This window comes from Saccopteryx bilineata, chromosome 3 (assembly GCF_036850765.1).
Source record: "Saccopteryx bilineata isolate mSacBil1 chromosome 3, mSacBil1_pri_phased_curated, whole genome shotgun sequence".
Taxonomy (NCBI): domain Eukaryota; kingdom Metazoa; phylum Chordata; class Mammalia; order Chiroptera; family Emballonuridae; genus Saccopteryx; species Saccopteryx bilineata.
Window position 1 is genome coordinate 251279569 of NC_089492.1, and position 14832 is coordinate 251294400.

The 14832-nt window shown below is 39.0% G+C and overlaps 1 protein-coding gene across 1 annotated transcript in view; it reads left to right on the forward strand.

Moving 5' to 3' along the window:
* FAF1 (Fas associated factor 1) overlaps positions 1–14832 on the forward strand; it is a 496086-nt gene that overhangs the window by 426319 nt on the left and 54935 nt on the right. The window contains exons 16-17 of the mRNA XM_066269224.1: positions 905–985; positions 2207–2284. Of these exons, the coding sequence (XP_066125321.1) occupies positions 905–985; positions 2207–2284 (159 nt within the window). The remainder of the gene's footprint in view (positions 1–904; positions 986–2206; positions 2285–14832) is intronic.

The following is a 14832-nucleotide window of genomic DNA, read 5'->3' on the forward strand; positions in this document are numbered from 1 at the left end:
CTCTGCTCAAGTCGAATGAGCCCATGCTCAAGCTGGCAACCTCAGGGTTTTGAACCTAGGTCCTCCATATTCCAGTCCAATACTCAATCCACTGCGCCACCACCTGATCAGCCTCCCAAGTTTATCTTTGAAAAATCAGGAGGAAAGTGGAAGGAACTAATTGTGAAAATGAACTGTCAGGTGCTTTGCTGGACAGTTTATATATTAGTGCATTTAATTCTCACAACAACACTATGAGACAAATATTATTTCTATTTTATAGTTGAGGAAACTGAGATCTAAAAAGGTTAAATAGGCCCTGGCCAGTTGGCTCAGCAGTAGAGCATAAACCCAGTGTGTGGAAGTCCCAGGTTTGATTCCTGGTCAGGTCACACAGAAGAGGCAACCATCTCGTTCTCTACCCCTCTTCCTTTCTCTTTTTCTCTCTTTCTCTTCCCCTCCCGCAGCCTTGGCTTGATTGATTCGAGCATGTTGGCCCCAGGGGCTGAAGATCACTCTGTGGAGCCTCTGCCTCAGGCACTAAAAATAGCTTGTTTGTGAGCATGGCCTCAGATGGTTAGACCATCAGCCCCAGATGGGGGTTGCCAGGTGGATCCTGGTCGGGGCACATGCAGGAGTCTGTCTCTATATCTCTCCCACTCTCACTTTAAAAAAAAAAAAAAGGTTGATAACTTGTCCAAGGTCACACAGTTTGTAAGTGGTAGAGAGCTAGGCTTCAAATATTCTTTCACTGCATACCATGCTACTCATCTTACTGTTTATTTACTTATTTATATTTTATACGCCTTAAAAGTGGCTTGTTTACTTAAAATAAATTCACACATGAGTAAAACAAGAGGATTGCCATTTTTAAAAATAATAATAATATGGTTAAACACATTGGAATCTTTTTCTTTCTTTTAAGGATGAACGTGAAGCCAGAGAAAATGTGAAGAGAGAACAAGATGAGGCCTATCGCCTTTCACTTGAGGCCGACAGAGCAAAGGTAGGTTTGGTCAAGGGACTTCTGGATAACGAACTCAGTCCTAACTGGTCTTTCATTACTTAAGTGCCAGCCCTTTTATCATTTTGATCCTTAAGAATGTTAGGTTTGCACTAGAGAAAGCTAGATTCAATTAACAGAATATATTTCTAGTCCTTAATGTATGGTTTGACAAGTTAAAGTTTGTCAAGAATCATAAAAATGAAAACAAAAAGGGGCCTAGTATCTACTTTATTTTTAGTCAGTCTATATATGGTACAAACTAGCAATTTTTTTTTTGAGAGGGACAGGAAGGGAGAGAAATAAGAAGCATCAGGTTATAGTTGCATCACTTTAGTTGTTCACTGATTGCTTCTCATGTGCCTTGACCAGGGAGCTTAAGCCAAGTCAGTGACCCCTTGCTCAATCTGGTGAGCCTGCACTCAAGCCAGTGCACTCACGGTTTCAAACCTAGGACCTCAGTGACCCTGGTGACTCTCTATCCACTACACCACCACTGGTCAGGCACAACCTAGCAGTTTTTAAAAAACTTTTTCAGGTAATTCTAAATGTGCAGTCAGGGTTGAGAATCACTGATTTATTTAATGCATTTTGAGCACCTGCTTCTGTACTGGACATTGAAGGAAGATAAAATGAATAAGGCACAGTTATTCATGCCCTCAAAAGAAGACTCACAATAGGGTAGAGAGTAAATTAAGTCAAAGACACAGATAGCTGTAATACTTAGGCAAGGATCCTAAATGTCATAAGAGAAGTACTGAGTTCTGTAAGAGTTTAGTGGAAAGTTTTTTTAGCTTTTTGTAAAGCCAAGAAGTAGGAATGGACCAGGAAGGGTTTCAAAGAAGAGCTATATATGTGAACTGGATAAAGAGGGGTAGGAGAGAAAAAATCGTACATGCTAGCAGCAAGGAGCCAGAAAGCAAGGGGTGCACAGTAAAGGCTGGAGTGCATAGAGCTTGACATTTGGGTACATGTAACGTAGCAGTAAAGGAAGACTGGAGAAAGGTTGTGGTGAATGTGAAACTACCCAGAGCTACCTAGGTATCTTAAAAGGAACCCAACATGAACAGAGAGATATGCTTTGCTGTTGCTTTCATTTTTATGTTTGTTCCAGAGAGAAATACTTCCATTACCACAGTGTACTTGGGAATGAACTTTTCTTTCCTTTTTTTTTTTAAGTAAGTTACTTATTGAGTGCTGGCTTCTTTTCCCTTCTATCAACAGAGGGAAGCTCATGAGAGAGAGATGGCAGAACAATTTCGTTTGGAGCAGATTCGCAAAGAACAAGAAGAGGAACGAGAGGTAGGACATAACTTTTAGGAAAGTTATTCAAAAGCTAGGTTTGTTTTCTCTGCCTTTGATACTGGGGCTGTTCATCGATCTTAGAACATACTTCTTTATATTTTTCCCAGATTCCTTTTAGTGTGGAAGATCTAACCTTTCCTAATTTGTTGTATGGAACTCTTAGAAAAACTTGACCTTGGACTAGATTCATAGTGTTCTGTTCAATTCCTTTCCCCTCTTGTTGCCTTACAAACACTCCCATCCTTCCTGAATATTGTCTCACCCCCAAAAATACAGAGTTTGTGTGTTTGGCCTTTTCCCCAGGCTTCATTTTACCCACCGAAAGGCACTGTGAGTTACTTATGTAACTTCTTGCACTGGGCCCCTAAATATGGGAAATCTATTTAGCTTGGCTGATTTTTTCACCCATAAGTTCATGTCATCATGTCTATAGTAATATAGAGAATTTTTCATTCACGTATTTTGCAAATTTTTAAAAATACTTAGTACATGCCCAAAATCTGTTAGGGATAGGGATACAGACATGGGTCCTCCTGTCCAGGAGTTCATAGTTTTTAAAAATAGAATTAAAATGCCATTTGTAACATTATGAAAAAGGTTTGTCTGAAGTGCAGTGAAAACAAAGAGAAGGTATCAAATGACTTTCTAGGGTGGCTTCACAAAAAAGGACTTTTCTTTTTCTTTTTCTTTTTCTTTTTTTTCATTTTTTCGAAGCTGGAAACGGGGAGGCAGTCAGACAGACTCCCGCATGCGCCCGACTGGGATCCACCCGGCATGCCCACCAGGGGGCGATACTCTGCCCCTCTGAGGCGTTGCTCTGTTGCATCCAGAGCCATTCTAGTGCCTGAGGCAGAGGCCACAGAGCCATCCTCAGCGCCCAGGCCATCTTTGCTCCAATGGAGCCTCAGCTGCGGGAGGGGAAGAGAGAGGAAGGAGAGGGGGAGGGGTGGAGAAACAGATGGGTGCTTCTCCTGTGTGCCCTGGCCAGGAATCGAACCCGGGACTCCTGCACGCCAGGCCGACACTCTACCACTGAGCCAACCGGCCAGGGCCAAAAAAGGACTTTTAGAACTTTTTTCTGGACATGAGATTAATACAAGAGTCACTTATAAAAAGAGGAAGCCATCTAACAAGTGATGGAAAGGCCTGAAGGGCTCTAACTTGAGTTGAGGAAAACGCCATTAGTCATCATTTTTAGTCAGAGAATGCCACCTCGTACTTATTCAACTCATCTTTTGTGTATGAAAACTGTGCAGAGCACTGAAAGATAAACAAAGGATAATAAAATATTTTCTGCCTGCCAGAAGAAATTACATCTTGTAGGGAAGATGCAGATTGTCTGCAAGTAACAGTTAATCAAGGAAAACTTTAAAATACCACGAGAAGTAAAAGCAAGTTTAAGGGCAAAGTAAAAATCAGTTACAGCTTTGAGATCAGACAACACTTTAGAAGAAGTAATATTTGAGCCCATAATATTCAAATATGTGCAATATTTTACTGTTTGAAAATCGAAGTTTATTCACATATAAATACTTATTGAGTGGTTTGAGACATATATATCATATATGTACAGAATACTATCCTGACAAACTATAGTGTCTGTGTGCTGAGGGGTCTCTGTTATGGAAGGTAGAAAATATTTTCTTGAGCATCTTCTGTACCTCAAGTGCTCTGCTAGCTACTTTATATTTGCTTACTCGTTGACTGTTAAACTACAAAGGCCATGGCCAGCTCACTTAATGTATAGAGCATTGGTCTGGCAAAAGGATGTCCTGGGTTTGATTCCCGGTCAGGGCACACAGGAGAAGTGACCATCTGCTTCTCTTCCCCTCCCTCTCCCACTTCTCTCTCTCTTCTACTCCCACAGCCAGTGACTTGATTGGTTTGAACATCAGCCCCAGGCACTGAGGATAGCTCAGTCGGTCCCAGTGTCAGCCTCAAACACTAAAAATAGCTTGGTTGATTCGAGCATTGGCCCCAGATGGGAGTTGCCAGGTGGATCCTGGTCAGGGCATGTGCGGGAGTCTATCTCACTATCTCCCCTTCTCTCACCTAAAAAGACAAAACAAAAACAAAACCAAGCTATAAGGTTAGAGATTCTTCACCTGACCAGGGGGTGGCGTAGTCAGTGGATAGAGCCTTGGACTGGGACGTGGAGGATCCAGGTTCAAAACCTCGAGGTCACAGGCTTGAGTGCAGGCTTATCTGGTTTGAGCAAGGCTCACCAGCTTGAGCCCAAGGTTGCTGGCTTGAACAAGGGGTTACTCGGTCTACTGTAGCCCCCAGGTCAAGTTACATATGAGAAAGCAATCAATGAACAACTAAGGTGCCACAACAAATAATTGATTCTTCTCATCTCTCTCCCTTCCTGTCTATTCCTATCTGTGTCTCTCTCTGTTTCTGTCACAAAAATAAAAAAATAGAGATTTATCTAAAGTGAGAGAAACAAACTCATTCAGAAGTCACACATAGAAAAGGGAACCGCTGAGATTCTCATCTTGGTCTTTATGACAACAAAGCTCATGCTGTTGTGCTTACTCCATTCCAGTCTAGGGCCATATGCCATTCTCTGTGTCTATAGGAATCACTTATGCAAAGTTTCACAAAAGTTTAGATAAAAGGGGTATCTGTTACTGTGCTTTGGGCTATTTTAGGAAATAAAGTTTAAAAATATAGGACTTTTGCTCTTTCATGTTCTTTTACACATGGTCTCTCTTAATAGCATGTCTTCAACCATTTACTTGCCAAATGTCAATTAACTGTGTATTCTGTAGTAGTTGCTTCCCATATGTGCCTTCACCTGGCAAGCCCAAAGTTTCAAACGGGCGACCTCAGTGTTCCAGGTCGATGCTTTATCCACTGTGCCACCACAGGTTAGGCTGTGTATTCTGATCTAGAGCTTGGAAGCATATGTACTTTCTTCTGGTGATTTACCTCTTTACCCTCAGCTAAAATTTTCTCCCTTTCCAAATATAGGTAAAGCCTGTCCTCTCATTTAGAAGGCTCCGTAAGCATTCTTTAGCATACCTCAATATATATGTTCCAGCTTATAAACATGTAAAAGGATGGGGAATGGGGAAAGGAGGACAAGTCATATTTTGCAACTAGTCATTACTTACACTTGCTCATTCCAAGAAAACAAGTTCAGGCAGTACTATGTACTCTACACATCTCCCCAGAGTGTTACAATTAAAGGCTCTTTTAAATCCCACCATTAAGAAACTTATTTTATATTTATTTTAATTTAAATAAAGTCCTACCCAAATTTAATAGATCGTTTTTCCATGGAGCAGTAGTTAACACGTTTCAGCACACTAGTATGCAACAAACCAGTGGTCCCCAACCTTTTTTGGGCCACAGACCGGTTTGATGTCAGAAAATATTTTCACGGACCAGCCTTTAGGGTAGGACGGATAAATGTATCATGTGACTGAGACAAGCCTCAAGAGTGAGTCTTAGACAGATGTAACAGAGGGAATCTGGTCATTTTTTAAAAATAAAACATCATTCAGACTTAAATATAAATAAAACGGAAATAATGTAAGTTATTTATTCTTTCTCTGCGGACCGGTACCAAATGGCCCACGGACTGGTACCGGTCCGCGGCCCGGGGATTGGAGACCACTGCAACAAACGATCCTTTGGGGAAAGCTAGTATTGTGCAATCTTGAAAGAAATTGAGACCCAGAGAGATTATGCGGTTTGCTTATCATTACCAAACTGGTTGGACGCATCTGTACTAGAAGGCAGGCACCTGACTTTTCGTAGTAATACTGCCTCCTTTCTAAGCAGAAATCCTAACCCATATAATTGCATTGAGGAACAAGAATGGTTTTATTATTATTATCTTTAGTATTTCAAAATCCTGTACAAAAATGAAGTATTGAATAGTCAAATCACCTTAGTTACAGAGAAATACCTTAGTGTTTGGCCTCATTTTGCTGTGTGGTAACTGTTGGAGTGAAATCAGTAAAATCTAGGAAGGCGTATTGATCTGGTCCTTGGCCATGTAAGGAGAAAGGCTTTAAGACTATTCTGAAGAAAAAAAAAAGAAATGATGACAAAAATCTCCCCTAGTTTACTAATTTATATATTGACTTATATCTAAAATGAGTTTCAAGTAACCTACATAAATACTTGCAATCCAAGTGCACTAAAAAAGAAAGAAAAGAAATTGTAATCCAAGCAAATAAAGGCAAAGGTAAGATTAACGTAGTAACAATAAATAATTCATCAGAAGCACCAGATGCATGTGATAGTGTTCTGTACATTTGTTCAAGATGAACCACAGAATTTGTTGTATTCTTCTCTTGGGCTAAAACAAAGGAAAATATGATTGCTTACATCTTTTACTCTGTAACATCAGATAAAGACCAGTATCTTAAAAGGCTACCAGATTTTTTAAGCAGTAAGACCTTAGAAATGTCTCCTGTGGTTCCCTTTGAAGAGGAAGCTATGCAGTATGGTGAATACTATCCCGACTAATCCAGTACCTATAATAGCAATAGCAAGTCATGTTATAAAAGCTTCTTATAACTTTATGTAATTCAAATTCATAAGGCCAGAGCATGATCTAGTAAAAACATCTCTGCAAAGGCCCAAGTAATATATTTTTCTGATAATCCATTTTATTTATTTTTATTTTATTTATTTCTTTTTTAAGTGAAAGGAAGGGAGATAGTGAGACAGACTCCCACATGTGCCCTGACTGGGATCCACCTGCAGCCCCAACCGAGAGACAATGCTCAAATCAACTGAGCTATCCTCAGCGCCCTGGCCAATGCTGGAATCAATCAAGCTACTGGCTATGGGAGGGTAAGAGGGAAAGATGGAAGAGAGAAGCAGTTGGTCACTTCTCTTGTGTACCCTGACTGGGAATTCAATCCAGGATGTCCATACACCGGGCTGACCCTCTATCCACTGAGCCACCTGATAGTCCATTTAAGAAAATAGAATTTATAGGAACTAGAGAAGTGTATGAACTACATACCCTTTAAGAATTCTTTCTTGAATATTATTTTTTGCCACTGAGTTTTTGGTAAATAGAGAAGGTGTTAGCTAAGATTTTTGATTCCCAGGTCTTTTAGTTAGTCATTATTCTGCAAATAATTATTAATCTTCTATGTGCAAAATACTAACTCAGGTGCTATGGAAACTATGTAGTATGAGTGAGACATAGTCCCTGTACTTAAGTAGCTCATTGTCTAATACAGAAGGGTAGAGGGATACAAAATTACTCAGGGAAAAACTATTCAAATAGCACAGAGTGCTGAAGATACTTGGAAGAAGATGATTTCTGCCTAAAGCTAACAGGGCCAAGTTTTGGGGAGTCATAGGTCAGTGAGAATGGGCAGATAGCTGTTGCCTTTTACTGCTAGTTCCCTTAGAAAGGAAAAGTGTTGCATTTTTGCCTATCTACCCAAAATTATTCCTTTTTACATCTTGGTGCCTCAAATATATAGAAAGTGTTAGATAATATTCAAGATGATTAATTGAGAATGGGAGAGCACGAAGTTTGAAGCCTTAGTACTTCCCTTCAGTTTTCTGATTTGATCTTCACAACCATTCTACAAAATGGGTAAGGAAGATAGTATTATAACAGGATTTAAAAGCCTATTTTAAAATTCTTACCTACCTTTTGCCTGGGAACAGCTTAACTAGAGTTATCTGGTGTTCTTTCTACCTATTCCAAGAATGAAGGTGGGATCATGAATAGGTTATTAAAGTAAAATTGCTGCCCTGGCCGGTTGGCTCAGCGGTAGAGCGTCGGCCTAGCGTGCGGAGGACCCGGGTTCGATTCCCGGCCAGGGCACACAGGAGAAGCGCCCATTTGCTTCTCCACCCCTCCGCCGCGCTTTCCTCTCTGTCTCTCTCTTCCCCTCCCGCAGCCAAGGCTCCATTGGAGCAGAGATGGCCCGGGCACTGGGCATGGCTCTGTGGCCTCTGCCTCAGGCGCTAGAGTGGCTCTGGTCGCAATATGGCGACGCCCAGGATGGGCAGAGCATCGCCCACTGGGGGGCAGAGCACCGCCCCTGGTGGGCGGGCCGGGTGGATCCCGGTCGGGCGCATGCGGGAGTCTGTCTGACTGTCTCTCCCTGTTTCCAGCTTCAGAAAAATGAAAAAAACAAAAAAACAAAAAAACAAAAAAAAAAATAAATAAATAAAGTAAAATTGCTCTTTGTAATTTGTGACTTTATCTTATATAAGTTGCTTCTTGGCACATAAAAATAACACCACTAGACTGAGCTATAAGGATGATCCTCCCTGCCACCATCATTATCACTCTCTATTATGCAATTAATATGTGGTAAACTCTGTGCTGAGCACTTAACAAACTTATCTTATTGAATCTCTTCAACAATGTAATAAGATAGTGGCCAATACATAAATACACCTCATTATAATTACAGAGACCATCTATCCACAATTTTTAGATAGTTCCATTTTGAAGTATTCCATTAAAATAGACTAGAAATACTAGTTTCGTGGTATCCAAATCACAACCCATAGACTGATTCTCATACCTAGCAGCAACCCAAAGGTCATATATCTGAATTGTGATTTAAGAACTATGATCATTTGCCTTGACTTACTTTATCCAACGGTGATACTGTGTTTTCAGTAAGCTAGTCAGACTCTCTAGATCAGCGGTTCTCAACCTGTGGGTCACGACCTCGTTAGGGGTCGAACAACCAAAACACAGGGATCGCCTAAAGCCATCGGAAAATACATATGGCTTTAGGCAACCTGTGTTTTGGTCGTTCAACCCCCGCCGGGGTCGCGACCCACAGGTTGAGAACCGCTGATCTAGATGGACTGTTTGCCAGGAGCAGTAAATGCTGCTGAATGGGGTCAGAACAACTGTTCCCACATAGGATCTGTTGTATTCTTTTGATGATCTTATCTGGTACCATGCCTTTAAATACTGTCTATACGTCTGAATTTCAAATTTATATCTCCAGCTCCTCCCTTCTGCTGATCTTTAGACTTCAATATCTAATTTCTAGCCCATCATCTCCATTTAGATTGCTAACAGACATCATAAAGTTAACATGTTATTAACGTACCCTCCCACCCAAACCTGCTCCTGTTTTTGTAAGTAGAAAATCTTTCCTGTTGTTTGAGCCGAAAACTTGGAATCTTTCTTGACTTCCCCCTTTCATGTGAGCATATACTATTGATAATGCCTTCAAAATATGTGCAGAACTCAAATGCTTCTAACTTCACCACTACCACCCTCATCCAAGCCACCATTATCTGTTACCTGAATTACTTTAGTAGACTCTCAGCTTGACTCCCCGCCTTCATTTTTGCCTTTCCTGTATGTCTTTCAGCAAATCTTTTAAAAAGCAATTGGTACATTGCATCACTTCAGAAATTCACAATGGTTTCATATCTCAAAAGCTAAAATCTTTACAGTGATTCTAATCCACATCTCTGCAGATTTTTTTTTTAGGAACTGGCAAAGTAATTCTAAAATTTTTATGAAAAGGCAACAAAACTGGAATAGCCAAAACAATTATGAGAAAGAACAACAAAGTTGGAGGACTCACAGTACCAGAATTTAAGATTTAATATAATCAAGACAGTGTGGGAATTGCCAAATAGATAAATTCCATTGATAAATGAAACAAAACAAATAGCCCAGAAGTAGACCTACACATGGTGAATTGATTTTCAACAAAAATGCAAAGGCAATTCAATGAAGAAAGGAAAATCTTTCCAACAAAGGATGTTGCAATTATCAAAAAATAAAATACAATAAAAACCTTTTAATGTATACCTTGTATCACATACAAAAGTTAACTCAAAATGGATTATAGACCTAAATATAAAACCTAAAACTATTAAAGCCCTAGAAAAAAACATAGAAGAAAATCTTTATGATCCTAAGTGAAGCAAAGATTTCTTAGATCTGATTCCAAACGTGTAAATAAGAAATATCTAAATTAGACTTAATCAAAATTAAGAACTTCTGTTCAAAAGACACTGTTAAGAAATTGAAAAAACAAGCATCAGACTGGGAGGAAATCATATATCTAATGTCCAGAAGATATAACAAATCTCAAAATTCAGTAATAAAACAACCCAACTTTAAAAATGGGCAAAATATTTGAGCATTTTCTCAAAGAAGATATACACAATAGAAAATAAGCATATGAAAAGACCCCATTCCTAGTCATCAGAGAAATGCAAGTGAAAACCACAATAGATACATACCAATTAGAATGGCTTTTTAAAAAGGAAAAAGGATAATACCAAGTACTGGCAAAAAGGCAGAGCATCTGAAACTCATACATTAATGATCGGAATTATTGATAGCTCATCCACTTTGGAAAATAATTGGACACTTTCTTATAAAGTTAAATATACACAAGCCGTATGACCCAGTGGTCACACTCCTATGTACTCACAGAAGTGAAATGAAAATAACAGTAAATTTTGTTTACACAAAAAGCTATACACAAATACTTATAGTGGCTACATTTGTAGTTGCCAAAAACTAGAAACAACTCAAGCATTCCTTAGCTGGAGAAGGAGTAATGAAATTACTATATCTAGACAATGGAATACTACTGATATATTCTACAACTTGGATGAATCTCAAATGCATTACACTAAATGAAGCAGCCATTATATGATATTTTCAATTAAATTTATATAACATTTTGGTAGAGGCAAACTTAGGGACAGAAAACAGATTAGAAGTTGCCTGCAACTAGTGATGGGGAGTTTTTTTGGGGGGGAGATGATGATATTGGCTATGCAAATATATATGTATATTTGTTAAAATTTACAGATCTATACATTTAAAAATATAGGCTTTACTGTATATTAATTATACCTTAATTTTAAAATGGGGATAAAATCATTAAGTGGGCTGCTCAAGGCCATATATGTAATCACCCCTCTCCCTTGATTTCTAACTTCAACTCTTAACTTCTCTGGCCCTTAACAATTTGCTCCAGCCTCATTGGCTACCTCGCTGTGCCTTAGTCAAGACGGGCACCAGAGCTTCACAGTTACTGTAACTTCTGCCTATAATCCTCTCTCAGATCTAATTGTGGACGTGACTCCCTCCCCTTTAGTCCTTTGCTTATTGAGGCTTACAGCAAAGTTGTACCCCTTCCTCCCTTCTACCAGCGCTCTGCACTCTAGATACCACTCATCACTATGTGACACACTGCACATTTTCCTATGTGTGTTTTTGTTATCTTTCTCCCACTCTTCCATTCAACTGAAATACAGGCTTCATGTAAGCAGAATTTTTAGATCTATTTTGTTCACTGCTATTTTGCCATTACCTAAAACAATACCTCGCACATGGAAGGTGCTCAGTAAGAATTTGTGGAATTCATGTTAGCTTTAGCCTACTTCCCACTCTGCTTCAACCATCTGTAAACTATTATTTGATGGTTACTCGTAGAAGCATAGACTGTGTGTGTGCATGTATTTATGTATGCTTGGTGAGTACAAATTTATTGTTAATTATAAGAGATTGGTGTGAGTAGCTTTCCTTTTTTTAAAAAAAGTAATTGTGTAGAAACAGTCTTTTCTGGGTATATATCTTTACTGCCTAATATTTGAAAAAGTCTGTATTTCTCATCCCTTTGATTTGAATGCTCTGAATATTTATGTTTTAGTAACAGAAAGTCCAAAATCAGTTCGTATTTCTAACTTATACCAGGTTTCCTTGTATTGTTAAAAACCTAAAATGCAGATTTAAAAAAAAACACCTTTATAGCATTTTCAGTATTGTTTACTAGGCAAGGCCTTTGCTTTTAGCTATATATTTCAAACTGAGCTACTGATACAGTGTTGTTCTTTTTTGCCAGTTAAAAGACTTGCATATTTAGATCCCAAGATTGCCAACTTACCCAATATCTCTTCATTGTTTGCCTCATTGGACCAGTGGTGTGGGATCTCTGAGGCCTGTTTTCATTCTGGGGAAAAGCCCTAGAAACTGGGTGCATTGAGAAGCAGACATTGTCTGCACAATGAATGGGGTAATGAGCTACTGTTGTTTATTCTTCTGTAGTATAATTGGTTGAGTTCAGACAATAGTGTAGCATCTGTTGTTATACTTTGCAGGGAAATGTCAAAACAGAAAGCAAGCAGACAGGTGTATTAAGGGGAGATTAGGAGGAGAAACCAGGAAATATCACATTAAGTTCTGATTTAAAGTACAGTGTGTCTGTAAGTCAAATAAAAGGAAAACTCTCCCAGTTTCATACCTATTCAGTGCAGTTCGATGTGGGCTCACGCACAGATTTTTTAGGGCTCCTTAGGTAGCTATCCCGTATAGCCTCTACAGACTCGTCACTGACTGATGGCCTACCAGAACGGGGTTTCTCCACCAAACTGCTGGTTTCCTTCAACTGCTTTTCCCACCGAGTAATGTTATTCCTATATGGTGGCGCTTCGTTATAAACGCGCCAATATTCACGTTGTTCTTTGGTCATGGATTCGAATTTAGCGAGCCACAGAACACACTGAACTTTTCTCTATACCGTCCACATCTCTACTGGCATGGCCGTGGGCTGCTCCACTGTATACATGGTGTTACGTCATCATCTGCACATACGCACATGCTGCCACATCATCCTACAGAAACTGGGAGGGTTTTCCTTTTATTTGGTGTAGATTTCACATTTCTATCATCTTTTGTTGCTTTCCTGTGACCGGTCAAAAATGCACCATGACTTTACAGACACACTGTAGGTGCAAAGAATAATGATAATGATATGATAACAACAAAACCGGCTGTCATCCATTGAGCACAGTGTTACAGCAGAGGCTCCATGCTAGGCACTTACTGAGTGCTGGCCATGTGTCAGCACTTGCTAAGTGTTTTATAAACATTACTGCATTTTATACAAGAACCTTTGTGAGGAAGATATTACTGGCTCTATTTCTTATGTGAGGTAACTGAAGTTCTTAAAAACTGACATATGTCTAATGACCAGGAATTGAACCTTTGTCACACCCAAAGCCTATTCCCAATCATACATTACATTTAATTTAAATATTAAAGTTTTTTAAACTGCAGTGTTAAAAGTCAAGATAGTGCCTGACCTGTGGTGGCACAGTGGATAAAGCATTGACCTGGAAATGCTGAGGTCGCCGGTTCGAAACCCTGGGCTTGCCTGGTCAAGGCACATATGGGAGTTGATGCTTCCAGCTCCTCCCTCCTTCTCTCTCTCTGTCTCTCCTCTCTCTCTCTCTGTCTCTCTCTCTCTCTCTCCCTCTCCTCTCTAAAATGAAAAATTTTAAAAAATTAAAAAAAAAAGTCAAGATAGTGATTTACTTTGAGGAAGGTAATTCTCAGAAAGTGGCAAAGGGACTTCTAGATACTTGATCAGAGTTCTATTTATAGGGGTATGTTCTCTTTCTGAAGATATATGAAGTTGTACACTTATCATTGTATGTTAAGTTACATGAACATTGTAATTCAGTAAAAACTTTAAAACAATGACAAAATACATGATTGAACGAAAGATAAAGCTTTATGCAGTGTAACACTGATTCAAATTTTGTTTGTAAGTTTAAATATATATAAAACATGCACGAAAAATTAATGGAGAATACCTGTTTGGAGTGATGAAAAGGTTTTAGAAATAGTGGTCACGGTAACACAATATTGTAAATTCACTTGATACCACCAAATTATACAGTGAAAAATGGTTAAAAAATTAATGGGTATAAACACTCGAGTGATGGCAGTGGCTAACTCTTCGTGGTGAATCTAGAAATTAATTTCAATTTTTTTTATTTAATATTTTTTTAATAAATTTTGTTACTTTTACAATCAGGAATAATGTTTTATAATCTAAAATAAAATAAGGTTTTAAGGAACCATCAGTGTTAGAAAGGAATAGTCAAATGATACCATTTTATAATTTAGTAGATGTGAATAACACTAATCCACAGAGGTAGTTTACCCTAAAAGCAGTTCATAGTTAGCTTTTAAGGGACACAAATCTAGAAAATCAGTCTGAAAAGTTAGTGCTGGAGGGAGTTAGACCTCAGATTATTTAAGCATTTGTTGAGCACCTACTGTGTTTATCACCATACAAAGCACTTCCACATGCACTATTTCAGTTAACATGTTAGTTTATTCCATCTTTAACATTACATGTAGAGCATCTCTTTTTTTTTTTTTAAACTTTATTTTGTTGATTTTAGAGAGAGAGAGAGAGACAGACAGACAGAAATATCAGTCTGTTTCTGTACATGCCCTGACCAGGAATCAAACCAGCAACCTTGTATGATATTCTAACCAACCAAGCTATCTGGCCGAGGCTTGACCGTCTATTTTGTGCTATGAACTCACTGCACTTGGAATAAGAAGTTAAGACATGTTCCCACACTCTAATGTAGGATAATGAGGAACCCAGACATTAACAAGTACCTACAGTCCTGGCCAGTTGCTCGTTGGATAGAATGTTGTCCCAGCTGCCAAAATTGCTCGTTTGAGCCCTGGTCAGGCCACATATGAGAAGCACCTGATGAGTGTATGACTAAGTGGAACAAATTGATGCTTC